At 47.9% G+C, this 21,419-nt stretch overlaps 1 protein-coding gene across 8 annotated transcripts in view; it reads right to left on the bottom strand.

Annotated features, from left to right (window-relative positions):
* Nucleotides 1–21,419, bottom strand: part of CHD8 (chromodomain helicase DNA binding protein 8) — a 1,687,145-nt gene that overhangs the window by 1,542,110 nt on the left and 123,616 nt on the right. For all 8 annotated transcript variants that reach the window (XM_069633907.1, XM_069633913.1, XM_069633911.1 and 5 more), the window contains exon 3: nt 7,250–7,579. In XM_069633907.1, the coding sequence (XP_069490008.1) occupies nt 7,250–7,579 (330 nt within the window). The remainder of the gene's footprint in view (nt 1–7,249; nt 7,580–21,419) is intronic.

Here is a 21,419-nt window from a genome sequence, read left to right as displayed (position 1 = left end):
GAGCGGTTTGGAGGCGGCTGATGCAGATGCCGAGGGTAAAGAAGCACCTGCTGCGGCTTTTGTATTTTTACCCCGTCCACCTTGGGTGAATTTTTTCTGACCCCTTTGAACCGGCCGTCCTCTGCCTCTTCCGAATGCGGAATAGAAGCGAAAGGACTTACCTCTCCAAGAGGTTCCTGAGGGGCGATATGGTGACTGACAGATTGCAGCTCTCAGGGATTTTGCAAATTCCTTTGATGTTGTAGTTTTTCTAAACTGTCATCCGCTTGCTTACCAAACAAAGAAAGAAGAGCCGTCAAAGGGCATATTCAAAAGTCTGCTTTGCACATCTGGAGCAAACCAGACTTTCGCAACCAAGCAAATCTCCGGGTTGTTGTACTTGCCGCCATGGCCCTGCTGATGCCGTCAGCAGAATCGATGCCAGTTTGAAGGGATTCGCACATAGCGTCTTTACCATCCTTGATGTTTAGGAACACTTCCCTTTCTTCTCCCTCCGAGAGGCAGTCAGCCGCTGATGAAGCACACTCCCAAAGTGTGTGGCTGAACCTTGCGAGCGTACAAGTAGCATTGATGGATTTCAGCGCCATGCTACATGCAGAAAAGACTTTTTTGGCCATAGAGTCATATCTCTTATCATCCCTGTCCTGTGGAACAGTAGGGTAAGCCGATTTACTACCTGATTAAGTAGCTGCCTGAACAACCAGACTCTCCGGAGTTGGGCGTTTGGATAAATATTCAGGGTCAGCAGAAGACACCCTATATTTAGCGGATCATTTTTTGTTAACCGCCGGGATTACCTCCGGTGTTTCCCAGTTTGCCAATATTCTCCTTTTTAATGCTGCATGAAATGGCACCACAGGATCCTCCTGTGGACCTTTGACCAATAGGTCTGTGAGGTCGTCTTGCTGAAAAGCAGGTGAGTGTGTGGACCACCCCATAAACTATTATCCTTGCCATCAAGGTTCTATAAGGGGTTTCAGCATGTTCCCCTGGGTCTGGTCTGGCAAATTCCACTTCTGGGGAAGTGTCGAACCCACTTGCTTCCTGTAAGGATTCTTGGAGGTCTTTCAACCTACCTTCCTCAGATGTAAATTCCTCTGGTACAGGAGTTGCATATCCCTGCAACTCAAAAGGTCTTTCCTGATCCGAATCCTCCCCTTCTTCATAAATAGATAAGACAAGACTCTGGAGTGATCAGGTCTTGAAAATGGTATAAATCCCATTTCCAGAGCAGAAGGGGCCAAATTCGTCATGATTGGCTGAGAAAACGTCTACGCGGACTATAAAGGCTTCAAAGCCATCGAAAGAGGCATCGAGAAAGGTGGTAGAGGCGGAATTCTACTCGAGGTTGTCGATGACATTCTCGTGATCGATGCTCTGGGTATGGCCACTGGCTGTGAGGTGGCCCTGGGTTTGTCCTTTCCCGGCGTCGATGTCGAAGACGGCGTTGACTCGACTGACCTGTGTGTCGAAGAACCCTTCGATAACGGCATCGAAGACGCCGATCTATGCGTCAAAGTGATCTTCAACGACGGCGTCGAAGACGCGACTTTACCTTTACTCGAGGGTTCGTTACGCTCTCGAGTGGCTTCTTTCGCCGGGTGTGCGACGCGCAGCATTTTGATTTTTCGGTTCTTTCACCCAGGGTATCACCCTCAGCAGTCTTCGAGGGGGTCGAGGCCGCTTTCTCGAAGATACTCAGCATCTTTTTCCTGAATTCCTCCCACTCAGCCTGAGAGCTATGTTTTGTGGGGCAGGAGACCCTTTTTGGGGAAACAGAAGACAATGAGGAAGGGGATCTTCGACGTCTCTTTTTTGAATGCTTAGATCTCGAAGAGTGATAGGAACTGCTTCGAGACCTAGAACGAGAATGTCTTGTGATGGCGAGGAGACTAATGTCTCGACTCCGCCAAGGAAATTTCAAAGAAGTTTTAACTGCCTTACCTCTCTCGAGCTTCCCCTTACGCTCCTTCAAGGCTTTCGCCGTCATGGACATGCAGTACTCGCACTCTGAACAATGGTGCTCGATTCCCAGGCACCACAAACAGATCCTGTGAGGATCTGTCAACGACATTTTCTTTCCACAGTCTCGACATTTTTTGAAGCCGGACCGTGGAGTCGTCGGTTCGGGTGAGGAAGCCATCGAGTACGAGTCGGTATTCACGAGGAATAATGAAGTATATTTGACTGAAGAACTGAGCAATGATATTCCGAGGCCCCCCGATGCGCGGAAAAACGGAACTGAGCAACAGACACTGCGCGAGTCTATTTATACATGTGATGACGTCGGCGCCGATATGGAGGCTGTCGAGGGACATCGGCTCGAGGGACATCGGCGCGCAGCGCCCTCTACTGGAAAAAGCTTTCCGAGGCCAGCAAGCTGGGAGATGATCTATCAAAGAGAAGGAATATGTCGGAGGACACAATCCCTTTGAAATGTAGGTACTGCGGTGAATCCCAAGGTGTCACTGCTTCAGATGGGTGGCTGCAAGGGCTTTTCCATGAGGCCAGGAAGGCGAGGCCGCTACCATATAGTCCCACTGGGGGTGGTACTCAGAGGGAGGATCGCCTTGGTATGGAGAACCCTCATTGAGGGAAGTTACCATCTTGGGAGAAAGCAGTATCCCCTTTGACCCTCCCCACCTTCCCTCTAAACCCCTCCAATTCCACACTACCTAATACCTCTATGTATTTTTGCACTATATCTCAGGCAAGAACTACTGGGACGAGGAAGAGGACATGAGTAATGAAGATCACCGACAAGAATGAATTCATGCTTTCTAGTCTTTGGATCAATCTTATTAGTCAGCTGTCATTCAAAGGCAGGGAGGGAAGAGCAGGATGACATCTTGGTTGTCAGCTCGGCATGCGAAAGTGCCCAGGTATGCACACAACAGCAAAGCAGAGAGGCAGACGGTGTCCGAGGGAGAGACGCACAGGCCCACTAAGCAGAAGGCAGACCAGAGAAGAGGAAACTTATCCGCCAGTGACCGAGGCTGCTAGAGTGGAAGGAAACCACCACATGGAAGACCGGGAAGGTCCTGGTGAGCCAAAGAAGACACCAAAGCTCCTGGGGTCTGGCACCCATATCAGGAAGGCATACCCTTACCAGTAATAAAGGGGAACATTAGCTTTGCAGATTAAAGTAGCAATCACAGACCTTGGTAGCGCTAGCACGTGGTCGACCCTTCCCGTGCCCGGGGACCTCCGAAGAGTCATCACCGGGACGGGGTACCCTGAAAAGGAAAACACTTACCAGTCAATGTTTCTTCACAGAGTCGAACTCCCAGATGTGCTCGGGCTGACGGAAGACCTCTTCCCAGCATTCAAGGAGTCGATTGAGGGTCCGAGCTGAAAGTGCATAGCGGGCAAACCACTTGTCCCACCTGTGATCCGGTTGGAGGCACTCCAAGCTGAGCGCGTGAGGATCTGACGCAGAGTAACTTGGACTACACAATGCACAAGAAGAAAATCCCTTTAGTCCCGGCATAAGTGTATGAAAAAAAAAAGACTGCAAGACAGGAGACGAGGGGAAAGAAATTCTGACCAAGTAAAAAGGGCAGGAAGAAGATCCCGCTGGTGCAATACATCCTACCACGATTGCTGAGAAAAGATCGGCGGAACAAGGCCCAGAGGAAGGGCTTGGAGGGGGCGATGGGGAGCCTCTGGCCACACACACACCAGGCCCACATCATAAAAATAAGACAGAAAAATGTTTGCATGGTGTTACAAAATAGCTCCAGTCCCGTCCCGAAGAACAGAATATCCTACAAGTATCGCGGAAAAGGGGCGGGACATAGGTGTAGAGGAAAGGTCTAACCACACTGGAACTATAGAAAGAGGTTCCAGTGCCCCCAAAACAAAGTGAATGGAGAGAGAATATCTTGGTCACCTCCTCCAAAGTCAATGCAGTATTGGCTGGAAGGCTCAGGACAGAGGGAAATATTTGCTAAGAAAATCTACCCAATTTAGTAACCCAGGTTACACAACTCCCTGGATTACCTTGCACATGTGAACATCACTGGATTTTTACATACCTAGACAAGTTTAAGCTATCAAAATTAAGATAACTGATATGTCCAAGATTGACAATGAGTTTTACCAGTTTAACTTTTCTTTTTTTATATATTCTTCCGCTCCCCTACCACTCAATCGTGCATTACTTAAAACGGTTACTGTGGAGAACACTAACTGGAATTTTATATAAAGAATTTGTTACAGCCTAAACATTGAGGTCATTTAGATATGAAACATCTAAATGATCATCTAAAATATTAATTATATTTAACAAATATAAGTAAATATAGAATGCTCCCATTAAAAGGTGCGATTTATATTGAGGGCCGTAGTGACCCAGTAACAACGCATGAAAACATGATCAATCACATCAATTAAGTGTTTCACCATCATTGTATTATCAGCTAACATCAATTACTAATGAGAAATTCTAATAACGTTATCCTGCCTTTCCTTTAGAAGTCGGTCAAGACTCTTTAAAATGTACTAAGAACCACACATTATTTGTACTGATCAAATACACACCAATCGACGGAAAGTCATACAATGTTTTCTTTGGTACTTTTCCAAGAATAAAAATTGGCAATAGGTACCCCATATATTTGCGCAAATGAATAATAGTTACCTTTCGTGAAACACTTAACTATGGTGAACTCTTTCAAGGAACAGTAAAGCAAATAAAAAAAATGTTCCTTTGTTTTGAATCCAGACAGCCTTTCAAAAGTGAAAATGAATGAAACACGACAAATTAGTAACATTCCAAGTTTAACTAACGGTTTGTAATAGAACAGCAACAGGTCAAAGGCCTGTACTAGTCTTACTTGGCAGTTCGAGCACCTCTTGAGCTCGTCATGGAATCGAACCATGCATTAATTATACCAATATTATGCAGGCTTCGAAATTGATAAGAGATTTAGCTCACGCTTCTAGCCAGAGAGCCTGGATAGCTAGTCAACAGCTACATTTGGCGCAACGGGCAAAATTGTGCCATACAAATATATTCAGATGACCTTACTGTGTGTATTTAGGAATGTATATAAATGGGCATTAGGGCACAGCCAGAAGACCTTTAAAATCAGAATTGGGCCAAATAATTGGCCGTTATAGTTTGCATCTCAGGTAAGAGTACATTTGCAGGACCCTATATAATAATTCCTGGTTCCAAGATGATGCTCCTGCTCGATTCCAGATAAACAAGCCGATTTTAACGCCTTATTTGGATCCCCGTTATGCCTTCAAACTACGTTACAAACATTTTATTAATACTAAACCTACATTTTCAATGCCATCTTCATATCAGACATGGTCCCCTCAAAGGGTCCTCATACAAAAAATACAGTCAACACTCCCCCCCCTCCCCCCCCCACATCCCCCCACCCCCTGCCTCCAGGCGGCATCAGTCATATTTTTGGTCATTTTTCACCGACTTTACCAGCACCCGATCTCTCCCAATGTGTTCCTTTTCACCCACGCAGACAAATCGGTGCAACCTGGGCTAGGTCAAAATATGCCACCTTCTTCTGGACAAGCAAGATTCGAGACCACTATGCTGGTGATATGGTTCGGAGTAAAATCTCTATAGCATGACCCAAATACAGTTCATAGTAAATAGAAATTGGTTTATTGATTTTGTTTTTGTGCCCAGGATAGCAGACGACTCGCTGCTGATCCATTTGCACAGAATTAGAAGTCAGTTTTCTTCCCGCCATGCCCTCCCGGCAGCACTGAACCCCCAAAGCATTGCAACTTGCAAGCCATTTTACAACACAAAAATGGATAGCATGGCCCATTCGTTTTTTTTGTCAAAATACGTCCGTTCAAACATGGCAAAATGTGTTCACGGCACGTGGCTGTATCTCTGGGTTGGTGCCTCCCCCACAGCCCCCAACTGGTGGCAGCAGAGGGCCAGGTTATGCACATCTTCCGATAGTTTGAGAGTTATAAGGGAAGAAACGTCCCAACCAGATGGAGGCAAATTCGTGTGCGACTGACACCGCAGAGCTCTTGAAAAATTCCCCTTGAAGCGGATTGGGTTATTTCTCAAATTCTTGAAGGGTACTGCAGTGTCTGAGCAAGAGAACATAACTGAACTAGTCTCTCTACCTCATCCGTTGTTCTTTTATTCTCCATCAATCACAGCTAGCGACTCAGCAGTTGCTCAAGACTGCACCACCTACATACCTCAATTCTTTAATTTTTTTTTTTTTTAAATAATTTTATTCTGAACTGTACAGGTACCAAGGCAGCCGTTTAGAAGATGCCAATCTTGTTAGCCACATCCAATGCATCGTAGTCCGGTGCTAGGCGCACATATGCCTTCTTCTCACCATCAGGCCGGATTAGCGTGTTGACCTTGGCCACATGAATATCATACAGCTTCTTTACTGCCTGCTTGATCTGATGCTTGTTGGCCTTCACATCAACAATGAAGACCAGAGTGTTATTGTCCTCAATCATCTTCATGGCAGATTCTGTAGTAAGCAGGAACTTGATGACATAGTGGTCAAGTTTGTTCCTGTGGGGCGCACTCTTCCGAGGATACTTTGGTTGTCTTCTCAACCTCAAGGTCCTCCTAAACGTGGGAGCAGTCCTGATTTCCTTACAATCTTCAACTCCTGGCTCCGACATTTTCCAGTGACTCTACACAATCTTTTATCCTTGTGCAGGATGGGCTCGGAGACTCCTAATAGTTGCACTTTAACGTGCAGGTAAAAAGTGTGCATTGCGACTGACTCCGACAAAGGGACCAAGAATTCAGCATGTGCATTTAATAGGCTAATGGGATATGTTGCAGCTACACTAGCTGAGAGCATTCCACTAAAGCTGCCATATGTATTTTTCTGCACAAACCGCAGCTACCCGATGGCACAATAAGCGCTTCTCAATGCCCTCTTTTCCCTGTTTGACCTATACCCCTCCCAGACAACACCTCAAAGAGGACCATGTCACGTCCCTTAACATTTAATTTGGGAAAGCACATGTGGCGCCATTTGACTACACATTTTAAACAAACAAAAAGCGTTATTACATAGTGTCTCATTCATTTTCCACAGCACCAACAGGCAGTGTGACAGTTTATTAGCCATGAACCCTCCTCCCCTACCTCTAAAAACGATTGCGGGATGAAGTCATTCTCTATGTATGCTCTATGTAACAGCAATGAACTAGTCATGTAAGACACAAAGGAAGAGTTGTACCCGCTAATACAGGGATTGGTGTCAAGACGTCTTACCTGTGGATGCAAGACCACTTTCAGGGGCACGGCTTGCCGCTGCCCCTGTTGTCCAGATGGTGCAATCATTACAGTTTGCGAGGAACCTTGCTGCACAAGCTGATACTTCTGCGGCTGCTGCGAAGAGTTTTGTGGATGCTGCATTTGCAACTGTATAGTCACCACCTTGGCAGGGTGGCCCTGGGCATTCTTGGCCTGGGTCAAGGCAGCTAGCTGGTTGCTCTGCAGAAGGATCTTGCCGGGCATACCACCCAGCATCACATGGCGAGGGCCACTCTGACCACCCTGGGGAGGCTGTTGCAAGACTAACGTAATGCGTTTTGACTCGCCCTGAAAAGAAATATTACACCAAATTAGATAGGTTACATCAACTGGATTAAAAGCACCAAAGCACATGAAAACGGACAAAAAAGATAGAGAAAGTAGGTAAGCAGAGAACAAAGAAATCGGGTCTCTACAAGCCCACAATGGGTTCCCTGGTCAATAAATCACTAATACCTGGAGAAATATGACAATCAGATCCAAAAACTGCCAGAACTGCAAAGAGTTTGTATGGCAACAGCTTGACCTCAGCTGAACTCAAATCCGTTTCACAACAGAGTCCTTTGCAAAAGAAACTCCCATCAGCATTATTTCATCATACTGTCACCAAATGATCTCCTTTGCAATTTAATTTCACATGCTACACATTCTTTGCCCCACGCCCCTTTTAGTACTGCTCAGCATTTCTCTTGCTAAGTGGACGTGTACAGTAGATAGTTTGTTTTCCTGCAAGTTTGATAGTTATTAGTAATCCAAAACCAACATCTTCCCCCTCAGATTGCTTCCAAGCAAACTAGTCCAGCATACGAGGTCACATCACCATTAGGAGAGAGGAAGCAATACGATACAAGGTAAAGAGCTATGCTAGGCAAAGAGAAATCTGAACATTTAGGATCCTTGTACAATCAGTCGGCCAAGAATCCACCCAATTAATTGGAGCAACATTGAAGCACACTGACAGCAGGCAATTTTGGATCTTGAATTTGTGCACACTTGAGAATCCTGAATTGACATTTGCTGGTAGTGAATGAACCCTGGTGAAAAAGGGCCTCCCCATTTCTTGTCAATTTAATTCACATAAAAGGTTGGCTACATTGCATTAGTACATTAGTCACTATGACCGGCTTTTCAAGTGGAAAGTTCAAACTTGATGCAGCATACTTTTACATCAAATATGTACCTCAATCCATAAGAATTCGAACAATACACTTTCACAGATTAATTTATGGTAGTGCATTAATCCTCGCCAATCAAACCCACTTTTCTACTCGCCATCTGGAGCGTCTAACTTGCACCCTCGACCCAAACCAGCAACCTCTGCGCCCCATTTAAAACCCCATTCATACAGAAGGATGAGAAGGTAAACTAGGGCAACATCAATAATACATCCACACAAGACGAACACTGCACATGAAATTTAACAAATCATGAAATCGGAACCACATATCCCCAAAACTATTCTACTGCAAGGAATACTTTCTCTGGCAAATGGAACCATGTCCTGCAACAGTTTTTCACACATAAAGGCCAATTGGCACATTCCAATTCAGAATATTAATTTATTCGCCACTAGCAAGACACAATAGTTATTATATTGTGCATTTGTACAGTACCTTACATATCATTGTTATGTTCCCAAAGCACTGTGGGTTGAGCGCCCTCAGGGACTGTAGTCCAGGTCAGTGAGAGAGTAGAGTAAATAGTTCTTGTGTGCAGCCAGTGCGGTTTACGCGGTGAGTAGCTGCATTCTAATGCTAGGTGTGGTGCAGTGGTTGTGTGACGTCAGTAGAATGTGTGCAGCAAGGCCGTTGACCTCAGGAGTGTGCATTCTGGCAGTGGAGCCTGTGTATGGGATTATGTGTGCAGGTAGGGCGATTTCTTTCGTTGGGCATAGCTGCGTTCTAAAGACTGTTGAGGTGTTCATGGAGGTGTGTAGGTATGTGTGCAGCTAGGCCGAAATTGATCGAGGGGTATTGCTGCATTCTAACGTTTGTTGGTGTAGAGGAGAGAGTGAGCATATTGATGTGTTAGTGTGTGCGGATTGGTGCGAGAACCCCATTTCAGATTACCTTCCAGTGTCCATTGAAGAGACGGGTCTCTACTAGAGGTTTGGAGCATTGGTTCGCCTGGAGAGATCCTCAGGCTAGCACAGAGTTTGTTCCGATTACCAGGCTTGAGTTGGTCTTTCACTGCTTGGCAGTGTCATCGGCGTTGAGTGGCCCTATTCCTACTCTTTATTGGGTTAAGCGAATTGCATGGCTATGGTCGACCCTGCGTTTTATTGAGTCTGCCATTGTTTATTAGGAAGATAACTTCATTGTACAGTTTCATCCAGTTCTGTTCTATCAGACTTAGGAGTCTTACCTAGATTTGATGACTGGTGTTCAGTGGATCCAGGGACCAGCAACAGCCACTATGGATATCCCTTTGTCTTGTTGGGTATGTAGATTGCTTATCGGATGACCCCTTCTCAGTGTGCATTTACTTCATTTCTGTTCTATTGGACATACAAGTACATCCTAGGTATGAAACCCGGTACTCGGTATGCCCGAAGGTCAATCAACAGATCAGGCTGTGATGTAAGTGGTGTGTCTGAACTGGCAGCGTTATTTGCAGCAGAGTTTAGCGTTCCTGAACTGGTCTGCGTGGAGAGTATTGATGACCGGCAGCAGCACCTCGATGTCACTTGCAGAAGCTTGCCTTGGCACATTCCTCGCTTGATTCAGAGCGTATTCCCTTGACATGGAACAGAGTCCGTCCATTGCTGAAGCGCGTTATAAGTGCTAGTGGGCCCATTTTCTGGTAGGGATGTACCGAACTTCGGCTTTGAGTAAGATTTCAGCTGAAAACCAGTTATTCTGCTTTCGGCCGAATGTTCCTGGAATACTTACTCTAAGCTGAAGTAAAAAAAAAATAATATATATATATATATATATTTTTTAAGTCCTTTCTATGGATTAGCAATCTTCTCTCAGTGTGAGAGTCGATAGCCAATCCTAGAAAGTATAACAGTGGGAAAGCAGCAGTAGCCAGTAAGCTGCTAGCTTAGTGGCTGCTGCAAGCAGCACAAATGTGTGGAGCAAACTGGGGTGCATGGAATGGACTGGAGCGCATAGAATTGTGTGACGTATATAGTATGGTTTGGAATGCAGAGAACGTTTGAAAGAGCATAAAACCCATCATATCACACCACCACGCTTACTCTCTCCTTTACACCACCACTCAACTAGAACACAGATACTAGGACACGATTCGGTATAACTGTTCTCATACCAACATCCGCCGCATACTTCACATCATTCTAAGTAAACAATGCTGATTACACATGGAGCTGGGCAACAGACGGCGGGGGTGGGGGGGGCGGGGAGTGTTGGGGAAGGGATGGGAGGTGGGGGGGAGAGGGAGCAGGAAGTTTGGTGTGTTTTTGGTTAAAGGGGTTTTAGAATGGGATGCAAGCCTATATGGATTGGATTGGAACTCAAAGTTAAACGGCACCTGGGGGGGAGGGAATGGGATCATACCAGGCCAAAAAATACTCACATGGAATGTGCGGGGGCTTAATAGCCATTTAAAAAGGAACACGGTTATGCTGTATCTGCGCAGGCAGAAAATAGATATTGCATTGCTGCAGGAAACCCACCTCACACGTGAGAGGATGGACATGATTGCGGGAAAATGGAAAGGGGCATTGGTGGGCTCATCATACTCGGGCTACGCAAGAGGAATACTTATATGGGTGGCGCCACATGTCCCGTTTCAGCGGTTGCAAGTAGTGGCTGAGACAGACGGGAGGATGGTTATGCTGAGGGGATTGGTAGGGAGATGGGTATTGTCAACACGTACGCCCCGAACCAGAACACAGCGGCGTACATTAGGACACTGAGTGCGAACCTGAGCGTGTGTGTGTGTGTGGGAAGCGCAGTGATCTGGGGAGGGGACTTCAACTGCGTATTGAACCCGAGGGTGGATAGATCGAACGGGAAATTGGATAGACCGGCCCCTGCGGCCAGGGCGCTACAGACACTGCTTGATGACTTTGGGTTGGAAGATGCATGGAGAGTGTGGCACCCTGGGGAAAGGCAATATTCGGCCCCACAGCAGTTATCAACGAGGCTGGACTATGTCTTCACATCACCTGAAATGATAGCGGAGATGGCACACAGAGTACAGGGTCCTCTCGGACCACTCGCCCCCGATTCTTGCATGGCAACACTGCCCCCTGAGGGCGAGGATCCCGACATGGCGCCTACGAGTGGAGGCATTGAGATCCCTTCTTTAGAGAGGATTTGCAGGAGGAGATGGTAAACTATTTTGAAACCAACACTGCGAGTGTGGACTCGGCGGGGACATTATTTGAGGCCTTTAAAGTTGTCCTGAGGGAGGCGGCCATGGCGAAATCCAAGGGCCTACAGGGTGGGGTTTCGGCTGAACTGAGGGAGACGGAAGCAAAATTGGAAGAGGCCTTAAAAGCCGGCGACGATACAGCGGAGAAACTAGATTTGATACTTAAGCTACAGCAAAAATGTGCGGAATACTGGGAGAGGTTGTGTAACCTTAACTATAAAAGTACATAGAGAGACAGCATGCGGGAGGTGATAAACCGGGGAGACTTTTGGCACAGTTATATAAGAGTGAGACCCCCAGAGCTACAATTAGAACTATAGAGAGGGAAGATGGTAGCGTAGAGGACACCCAGGAGGGAGTTAATCAAGCGTTTGTGGATTATTACAAAGTGTTATATGGGGGATAGGGAAAGTATTCGTGTAATGATAGAGGAAACGCTTGAGAACATGGGGCTGCCCAAGATAAGCGAGGAAGGAGATTAATTGGACTCCCCGATTACCCTGGAAGAACTGGGGGAGGTGGTGAGGCAGTTGCCCACTAGTAAGACCCCGGGGACAGATGAGCTCCCAAGCAAATTTTATTAGGTATATATAGAAGAGGTCCTCCCCCCGCTGCTAGAAATGATAAATGAAGCATTCGAGATGGGCCGCTTGCCGGAGTCACAGAGAGGCTGTTATAGTACCTCTCCCTAAACCAAATAAACCTGGGCGTAGCTGTGGTTCCTTTAGACCTGTGTCAATGCTGAACCAAGACGGCAAGATATTAACTGCAGTCTTGGCGAATAGACTGAAGAGGGTCATTAGCAGGTTAATACATCCGGAACAAACGGGCTATGTCCTCCATAGAAACATCACCAATAATCATAGGCGACTCCAGAGAATCATTGAGTTTGGCAGTGGAAGTGATGAGGAAATGGCAATCGTGTCTTTAGACGCGATCAAGGCCTTTGACTCCGTCAAGTGGCCGTGGCTGCTGGCGGCCCTGAAACACTATGGGTTAGGGCCTGGCTATGTAAGGTGGGCGAAGATTTTGTATAGCGAACCGCTGGCTAGAGTTAAGACAGGATCTGTTATATCAGAGAGGTGGCAGTTTAGCAGGGGTACTAGGCAAGGATGCCCGTGGTCTCCTATGCTCTACATACTGGCCCTGGAACATCTTAGGCAACAATATGACACCATAGGCATCGAGGTGAACGGTGAGCAGCATTTGATCTCCCTATATGCGGACGACATGCTGCTGTATGTGCGGTTTCCAGAGGAGAACCTCCAGTACATCTTGGAAGTGCTTGGCCGATACGCTGGGCTATCCGGCATAGCGGTGAACCCCCAGAAGTCTAGCCTGTTCCCGTTGGGGGGGGCATATAGGGGTTCCAGCGGAGAGATTAACGGTTTTACAGGTACCGTGGGCGGCTAGTACTTTTCGGTACCTTGGGATAGACATATCACACCGTTGGGGAGGAACATAAGTAATGCAGAGGTGGCAATCCAAAAAATTGAGAAATGCATGCGGTTTTGGGCGAAGCTGCCTTTGGCGATGATGGGGCGGGGAGCGATGCTAAAGATGGTGGTCCTGCTGAGGCTCCTACATTACTTCGGGAATATACCGTACCCGATTCCTAGTTTTTTTTACCAAACTGAATAGCATGTGTAGGGACTTGAAACAGAGAAGCGCTATGGAAGCTTCACAACTTCCATGACAAAGGGGGAATAAAGCTGCCCAACTACAAGGCGTACTATGTGGCGAGCCAGTTGCAGTATGTTGCCAAATGGCTATCTGATGAAGAGACCTCTGAACATAGGCTGTTTGGGCGTGACTGTGCACCTTTTTATCTGAAATAAGTTATGTGGGCACCCAGAGCGGAAATGGAGGGGCGCTCTAAAATGATGCTACTAGGGTGGAAGGTGTGGCGCAGGGCATGCCAAATGATGGGGGACCTGTCCCCATGCTCGCCGCAGATGCCATTGGTTGTATTGACAGAGGCAGACGGTCAGCTGCGACTGATACTCCGGACCCACTGGGAACCGGCTGGGGGGGGCAACGATGGGGGATATTTGGCAGGAGGGCTCTAGTATTACTTTTGAGGAGCTGTGGGAAGTAGCTGGGTTGCACGAAGGTCAGTACATTACGTACCACAGAAAGGTACAGAGGATTAAGATAACATGGCCTGAAACTGTGCTGGAGGAAGAATTGGACGCCACCATAGACGTGATATATGATATAGCTGAGGGGGGTCATGAGATTTACAGACTGTATGAGATGTTGATGTCTAAAGTGGGGAAGGAGGTCATGCAGTTGAGAATGGACTGGGACACGGAGGTTGGGGCCCAAATGGGAGATGGGATGTGGGAACGGGTGCAAGGGTATCATAAGAAGGTGTCTAGAAACGTGAGGCTGAAACAGATACAGCTGTACATAACACACAGGGCTTATATGACGCCTGGGAGGATATCGAGGTTTGAGAATGCAGGTCGGCAAGCATGCCCCAAGTGTGACCCAAGTGTGACGAAGAGAACGCGGGCATGGTGCATATGTTCTGCTCATGCCCGATCATAGAAAGGTTCTGGGGGGGAGTAAAAGAGAAACTAGAAGGAAGAGGGGTCAAGATAGTAGTGGATACGGTGTGGGCCTGTCTGCTGGGGGGGGGGGGGGGTTCCCCAGACCACAAACTCAGGCATCTAAGCAAACTAAGGGACCTGGCTTATGTGCTTGCAAAAAGAAGGATTGCCATGGGATGGAAGTCATGCCATTTGCCGAGGATAGAGGTGTGGTGGAAAGACTTGCAAAAATGGGCAGAAGCCGAAACCATGGCATGGCAAGAAGCATGTAGCAACGGGGGGTGGAGGAGAATGAGTCCCTGATGGCCTGGAAATCACTGATAGCCAGACTGATTGGGTCATTAGACCACCCGGCTGAGCCTGTGGAGAAGGAGACCGTACCACAGGGTGTGGAAACTGAAGGTTCAGTGCAATAGACTCGCGAGGGGGGTGGGGTAGAGGGAGTAGTGGCAGGAATTTAAAAAAGTGTATTGAAACAGTTGGAACATACACTGTTTGTTTGGTTGTATTGTTTGTTTGTAAAATGTAATAAAAACCTTTAAAAAATAAATAAATAATAAACTACTGGTTACACCCCCCCCCCCAGTCAGGCGTTCTCAGGCCTAACGCAGCCACATTCGGTCTGGATAAATCCTGCCAGAACTAACATACTGCTGATCTCTCAACCACTCAACCACCACACCTACCGCTAAGAAGCAGCTATTACATGAATACCGCACCAGCTGCACACATACCCGGTGCGCACACGCACCTTTGACTCTCTACTGATCTGAACTTCGGTTCCCAAGGGCGTTCAACCTACCATCGCCTTCAGACCATACCAATGGTATATAAGGCGCTATATAAATGCAAAATAACATGGAAAAATATCCTGAAGCACTGACAGTGCCGCGAGACCGGAAGAAGACAACCAGAAGATAATGCCAGAGGAAAGACGGACGTCAAGGCACCATCAGGCAAGTGTAACATGTCATGTTTAGCAAATATAAATGTGCAAGTTTCCCTTGTAAACGCTGTGTTTAGCAATGCCTGCGTGTAGTTGTAATGCGAGTTCAGATGAGAGATGGTGCTTGCATTTGAGGCCACAAACACGTCTTCATCAGCTGTTTGAGGTGCTGTGAAGGGACCACTGTGGTCCCGGTAGCGTGTGCAACTTCTCATGTTTGCAATCATGTCAGCCCAATAAATATAGTTCCCCAGACACTGTGGGTGCAACCTGCACCGCTACAGCGTGCACAAGCTGTGCAGCCCAGCCATGACTGCAACGTGACCAGCAGGCAAAATGCACCAAAGTGGAAGAAAGTAGGGCTTTGGAATTATCTAAACAAAGTGAAATAAGAAAGCTACTTTTACCTCGCGCAGGGATAAGGGGGAGCTGCGGTGTCAATCCACAGGCGGCTGGTACCTGCAGCGATCGAAGTGCCTTTGCCGGATCCGTCAGGTGTAGGTTTTCCATTTAGCTGTGCCTCATTCTTTGCATTTTTTTATCCTCAGATAAAGCGCACTGCCGGGCAGGCTAATAAGAGATTGGAAGCCTTTGCCGCCTGCATGGGCAACAAGCAAGGACAGCTGGGGTCTCTGTGTCCGGCAAGGGAATCCTCCAGTCAGGGCCGGTCCATCCAGAGTCTGGTGCCTGCTGCACTGGGATGGCTGCCTCGCCACCCTTGCTTGCTTTCCTTGCTGCTACACCGGCTTGCATTTCACGGTGAAGACCCCTTAGCTGCACTTCTAGCCCCGTTTGAGAGATGGGATACAAATGCCAGTGTCACCAGTGGGTGGACTGGCTGTTAGGCCTTGGCACACTGGGACTCGTGTGGTATTTCCACGTTTTCCCATAGGAAAAGGGTGAGGCTTGCTGAAAATGTGTAATATGGGGCCACTTAAAATTATTTCCAGGGCCTCTTATGGTTCCCACCCACCCCCGAGTTTGACAGCAGCATTTCAAACCTCTGCTCTTACACCAAAATAAAAAATAAACAGCGGCAAAAATGGTCCATACACAGACTAAGGGGAATGCGTTTGCACACATTTACATGTGCATCAATGTGAATTTAGGATGCAAATTGAAGTGTGTAAAACTGCCTGCTTATTTGTGGAAATGCTCAAACGGGGTTGAAAATGGCATCTGAATCTGTGCATCCATGATGAGTGCATTCACATGCTCTTTACCGTCTTGCGAAGCAGTATTTCTCATGTGCTGGAAAATGTATTTAGAAAACCAACTAGTCGGCTCACTATTTGGCAGAATACTGTGGATAACTATTCGGTATTTGGCCGAATAGTAATTTCACTATTCGGTACACCCAGATTTATGTTTATAGCGGGTGGATGATTATTCCAGTCATAGTTTATGGTCTGAATTGCTGAATTCTATCGTATCATTGGCCCTTCCGAGAGCCAAGAGTGCTAGGGGGCTCATCTGATTGGAGAGTGTTGTTCATATCTGCAAGAGAAAAAAAAGAGCAAATCCAACCCAAGAATACTTGATATTGCACCCCGGGTGAAAGAGTTCATGGCATCAATTCCCAAGGTAGCATGCCTTGAACAGAGACCACCTTGGCTAATCTTCACAATTCTATGTAAATGTGCTGCATGGCTATTCTACACAGATCTATACAAAATCGAACGCATTGGTAATCTTACTAATAAGTCTGTTTTAACATGTCCTGCCCCAAAAATACATTTGGGCTTAACACATTTAATTTCCCACAAAATGCAGCTAAATCCTGCATGACATCTGCCTCTCAGTATACATGTAGGTGCACCACAGATCTTTCCACAATTCAGTACAATGGGCAACTATGAGGTGCATCACAACGGCCGATTATGGAGGATAGCACAATTCAACTCAGAGGCCAACTATGTCAGCACAGTTTATTTTATTTTAAAACTTGTAAAGCGCAGCAAGCCCTGAGACATCTGGCCGCTGGTTCTTTAAGGTAAAGCATACAGTACATGCAAACATGCGTAACAAGATAAAGGTTAACAGTTCTGTTCAGAGTCATGCATCCGATTAACGTTACTGGGGAGGTAGATGTTTTGGGTGGAATTGTGTTAGAGCGTTACTTTAACAGTTCTGTGTGAAAAGCCATGTTTTCAGGCTTTTGCGGAGCACCAAAAGGAAAATTCCAATCTTAATGAGGCTGGCAGAGCGTTCCAGTGTCTGCCAGCTACCACTGGGAAACTACTGCCCCCTGCTTTCTGTAGTTTGAATCTGAGAATGATGAGCAAGTGTGAGCGAGTGGAGGAGGGGACTGTTAGATTGCTTTTTGGAAATTTTGTTGGATACTTGGGGGCCAAGTTGGATAGACACTTGTATCTCAAGGCGAGGGTTTTGAATAGGATTTGATCGTGGTCCGGCAACCAGTGGGCATTCCGTCTAATCATGGTAAGGTGTTTAATTCTTTGGGATGTTAAGGGCTGTTCTTAAGAGTATTATTTTGTATCACCTGCAGTTTTTTTTTATATTGGGGTCGTTAGTAAAGGGTGTTGCAGTAGTCTTATCTCGATAAGGTAAGAGCTCTAGCCAGTGTAATATAGCTGTCGGATGACTAGAAAGGTCTACAGGCATTGATGAGCTTTGCAATGCAAGCTGCCGCAGATGCTGTGGCGTTGACTTGTCTGGTTAAGGTGAAAGCCGAAAAAGGGTAAATGCCCACGGTTTTACTTCCTTGGAGACCTTGATAGTGATGCCATCAATGGTGAATGATTTGAAGGAGTCGCATAATTGGTTTAGAGGGTTTTGCGAGCCAATGAGTAGCAATTCTGCTTTTTCATCGTATAAAAAGCAGGCCATGTTGGGCCATCCAGGCCTGGATAGTTTGGTAAATTTAGTTTAGTGATTTTGAGTCGGATTCATATGTGCCTGTAATGGGTATAAGGGGGGTGTGGCTTGGGCAGCCATGGAGTAGGACGTGCTTCCTGTGCAGCTCTGGAGGATCCGACAAATGATCCGTGAAAATACCTACAAAAACGCTCGATTGGTTCCAGGACTGACAGCACAGGCATGGGAACGTGTGCTCTGCACACTGTATGAAGATCGAGTGAATCGTGTGTGGAATTCGAGGAATCGCTCGGCGGAGACTGCGGCCGCTGGATGCATTGTCACACAAAATGACCGTCAACAAAGGAATCGAAACTGAAGCACCCGGAGCGGCAGAATAGAGCTGGCAGCCGTTGGGAAAGAATGATGCTGGCGAGCGGAGGCGTAGCAGAACCCCCGCGGCTGTAAGCCGTGTGTTCGCATCGTGATACGTCGGCCTGTGACAGGGACCATACAGAGGGCGGGCCGACCTAGAAGGCAAGTGCCCGGGGACAGTGGGGGTGCGAGGCGAGGGGTTGGCACACAGCGTTGTGCAGTCCCTGATCGCACGCAGCGGGATCCCAAGCAGCGCACTGCTAAATGTGCGAGCGGCGCAATGCCGTGAAGGAATCAGGCCAGGAGCACGGGACACAGCATTGGCGCGAGGTGTGTGCCCACGTAATACGAGGCAGAGCGAACCCTGCGCAGCGGCACTGGAACAGATGGGCCACGCTACGATGGACACATGAAGTGCTCACCTGGCACTGATTAATAAGCGGAAGACCGCAGTAAGAGGCGGTGAATGGTGCACGGCGGCTGCTTAAAGAACACTAAGGCGGCTAATAAGGGTGGAAAAGGACACCCGGCAGTAGCGTCCACTGGAAAACGCAGGGGACAAACACTGAAATGGTTCTATTGAATGGCTAATGTGCTCCTGGCAGCAGAGAGCGATATAATAATGGGAGCTGTTGATACAATGGAGGGCTTAAAAGATGTAGTTGCCCCCTGAGAAGTCAAGGAGTGAACAGTGGACGCCGCCACATAGAAGCATGGCATGGAGGGCGAGCTCAAGCAGATGGGGACACAGACAGTGATGCGCAGACTATGTGGAGCCTGGAAGCTAGGTGGTCACATCAATGGAAAGCGTGGTCTCCAGGACACGGTGAGACACTTTGAAACGTGGGAGGGCACAACCCATTCTGAGTAAGGGCTCAGCGGACATAAGCTAACACTGGGGCTCCTCTGGGATAAGCGCCCCATGGTTGGGGAGGCACACCAGCGCCAAACCGATAGAGAAGCAGGACTGACACCCGAGTCCAGACAACCTTGGGCGCATAACGGAGGCTGCAAGATGTCGACACGAGGGGTTGTGAGCAAGAACAAGAATAAGCAAACCACAATGGATATATTCGCCAAGACGCAACAATCTCCTGCGGCCATAACGCCCAAAGGCTTGATAGCACCAGCGGAGGGCACCGCAGTGACTGAAACCCATCAGATATTAGCGGCCATCACGGAGCTGAAAGACTCATGGGGGATAGCGATGTCTGTTAAGACGGATTTCTGAACTCTGTCCTGGTGGCGCAGAGGTTCAGAAGGCCAACCTAATTACTTGGAACAGGGTAACCTCTGGACAAGCCAGACCAATCAAGGTAGCGATCGCGGCGGTCAAGACTAGGTCTCAAGAGGGGTGAGGGTGACTGAAAGCCCACAGTGAGCACACAAAGCAAGAGCGCTTACAAACTACTCCAAACAGTTGTTTATATCAAAAATAGATACACATTTATTATAAGGCCTTGAAACTAATAACCACAGTAAAAGCAGCGATATACAACGATATTAAACCAACACATACACTATCCACCCAATATATATACAGAATACACAGTTTCACAGCATTAGCAGCACGAAATATGTTATCCACCTGCAGGGGAAGGAAAACAGGCAGTGCGAACCAATGCGAGTGATATGTCCGCCTTCTGAGGCCCCTAACTGGATGGTAGTCCAATCCCTACGAAGAGTGGAGCCTAGCGCTCAAAAGTACCTGCACACGCCGGTGCCAATGGGCAGAAGGTGAAGCTCTTCGGAGGACGTTGAACAGCTCTGTAGGGAGCTCTAATGAAGGAGAACACGGTCCGCGACTCTAGCGCAGCCTCCACTGTGAGGCAGAAGCAGGGCGCGAGTACGGACAAGGGGTGCTGTATTCACAGCGGGGAAAAGCAAAGGGCACTGCAGGAGGGCGACCAGATCCTAGCTAATCTACTCACCGGTCCCCGAAGCAAGCAGGCCCGAGCTTCTCCTCGATAGATGCAGCTTCTGGCAGGTTCTGAAGAGCAGGGAACGTCTCGTCGTCGTGCAGAGTAAAAAGACGTCCCGATCGAAGAAACAAGCACAGTTTTGTCGCCACAGCAGGGCAACGGAACGGCCGGGTGTATTCAAGCCAAACGAGCACTGCTCACCTCTAGCTTAGGACTGCTAAGCAAACGAAGCGTGTGAGCATGCCCCGGACTCAGAATACCACCCAACCTGTCGGCGATTACAGAGCAGGCCTCCTTAGTAAGCTGGTCAGTCAACTGGATGGCCCAGAGACACTTCCGAAGGCTTACAGCAGGAGTTGATGAAGGTGCCGGGAATAGCTGGTCCTGCTATTCCAATAGGTCGAAGCGCCAGTACAGGCCTTCTTGTTCGATCTTAGGTGGAAAGGGCTTCACCGGACGACAGCAATGAGGAGCAGAAGTTCTTCAGGGGGTCACCAGCGATTCCTCGGTCCAGCCTCGTGTTCGCAGGATACTTGGCTCCTGTATCCCTGGGTTCGTAAGAACTCAGGAGATCGACATGGCAGTGGTGTTTCCAGCTCCCTCTTATCCACGGTTCCCTTCGCGCCAAAACGGAGGGGAGCCAATGGGAGATCCGCTCATCAACACACATACCATACGTGGACCAATCACGGACCACGGTGGTCCCAGGCATTCACACCACCCTAGACTCTCTGGCACCCAGGATGTGTATTGGGACCAGACAGCCCAGCCCACATCCTGGGGGCACTCAAACGACATGTAGAAGCCCGCGAAAGCAACCGTGTTTCGCGGGAAACTACATGCCCAAATAAGGAAGGCCCCGGGTCGCCTGACCCGGGGGAAGGTAAAGGGAGCAAGACGGACAGTGGACTAGACAAAGGAGCCTCGTGGTCCGGCCATTTTGGGTAGCCGGGCCACCCTTTTGTGTTCGCGGCAAAAAGGTGCTCAGAACGGCAAAAGGAGCTCAAAATAAACCAAATGATCGCTGCCACCAGCCCAGTCCCTGAATGACTTGCACCGATCCAAAAACCATCCTATAAGAGTGTCTAGGGTCTGTAGAAGGCTAGAGACCCAAGAGAGCTGTAACTTAGCTTACAGTGCCCTCTTGTGTCGTGTTGCACTAAAATGGC

Source organism: Ambystoma mexicanum, chromosome 13, assembly GCF_040938575.1.
Source record: "Ambystoma mexicanum isolate Mex_15411 chromosome 13, UKY_AmexF1_1, whole genome shotgun sequence".
NCBI lineage: Eukaryota > Metazoa > Chordata > Amphibia > Caudata > Ambystomatidae > Ambystoma > Ambystoma mexicanum.
The sequence above is the reverse complement of the archived record's forward strand: the minus strand, read 5'-3'. Positions and strand labels throughout refer to the sequence as shown.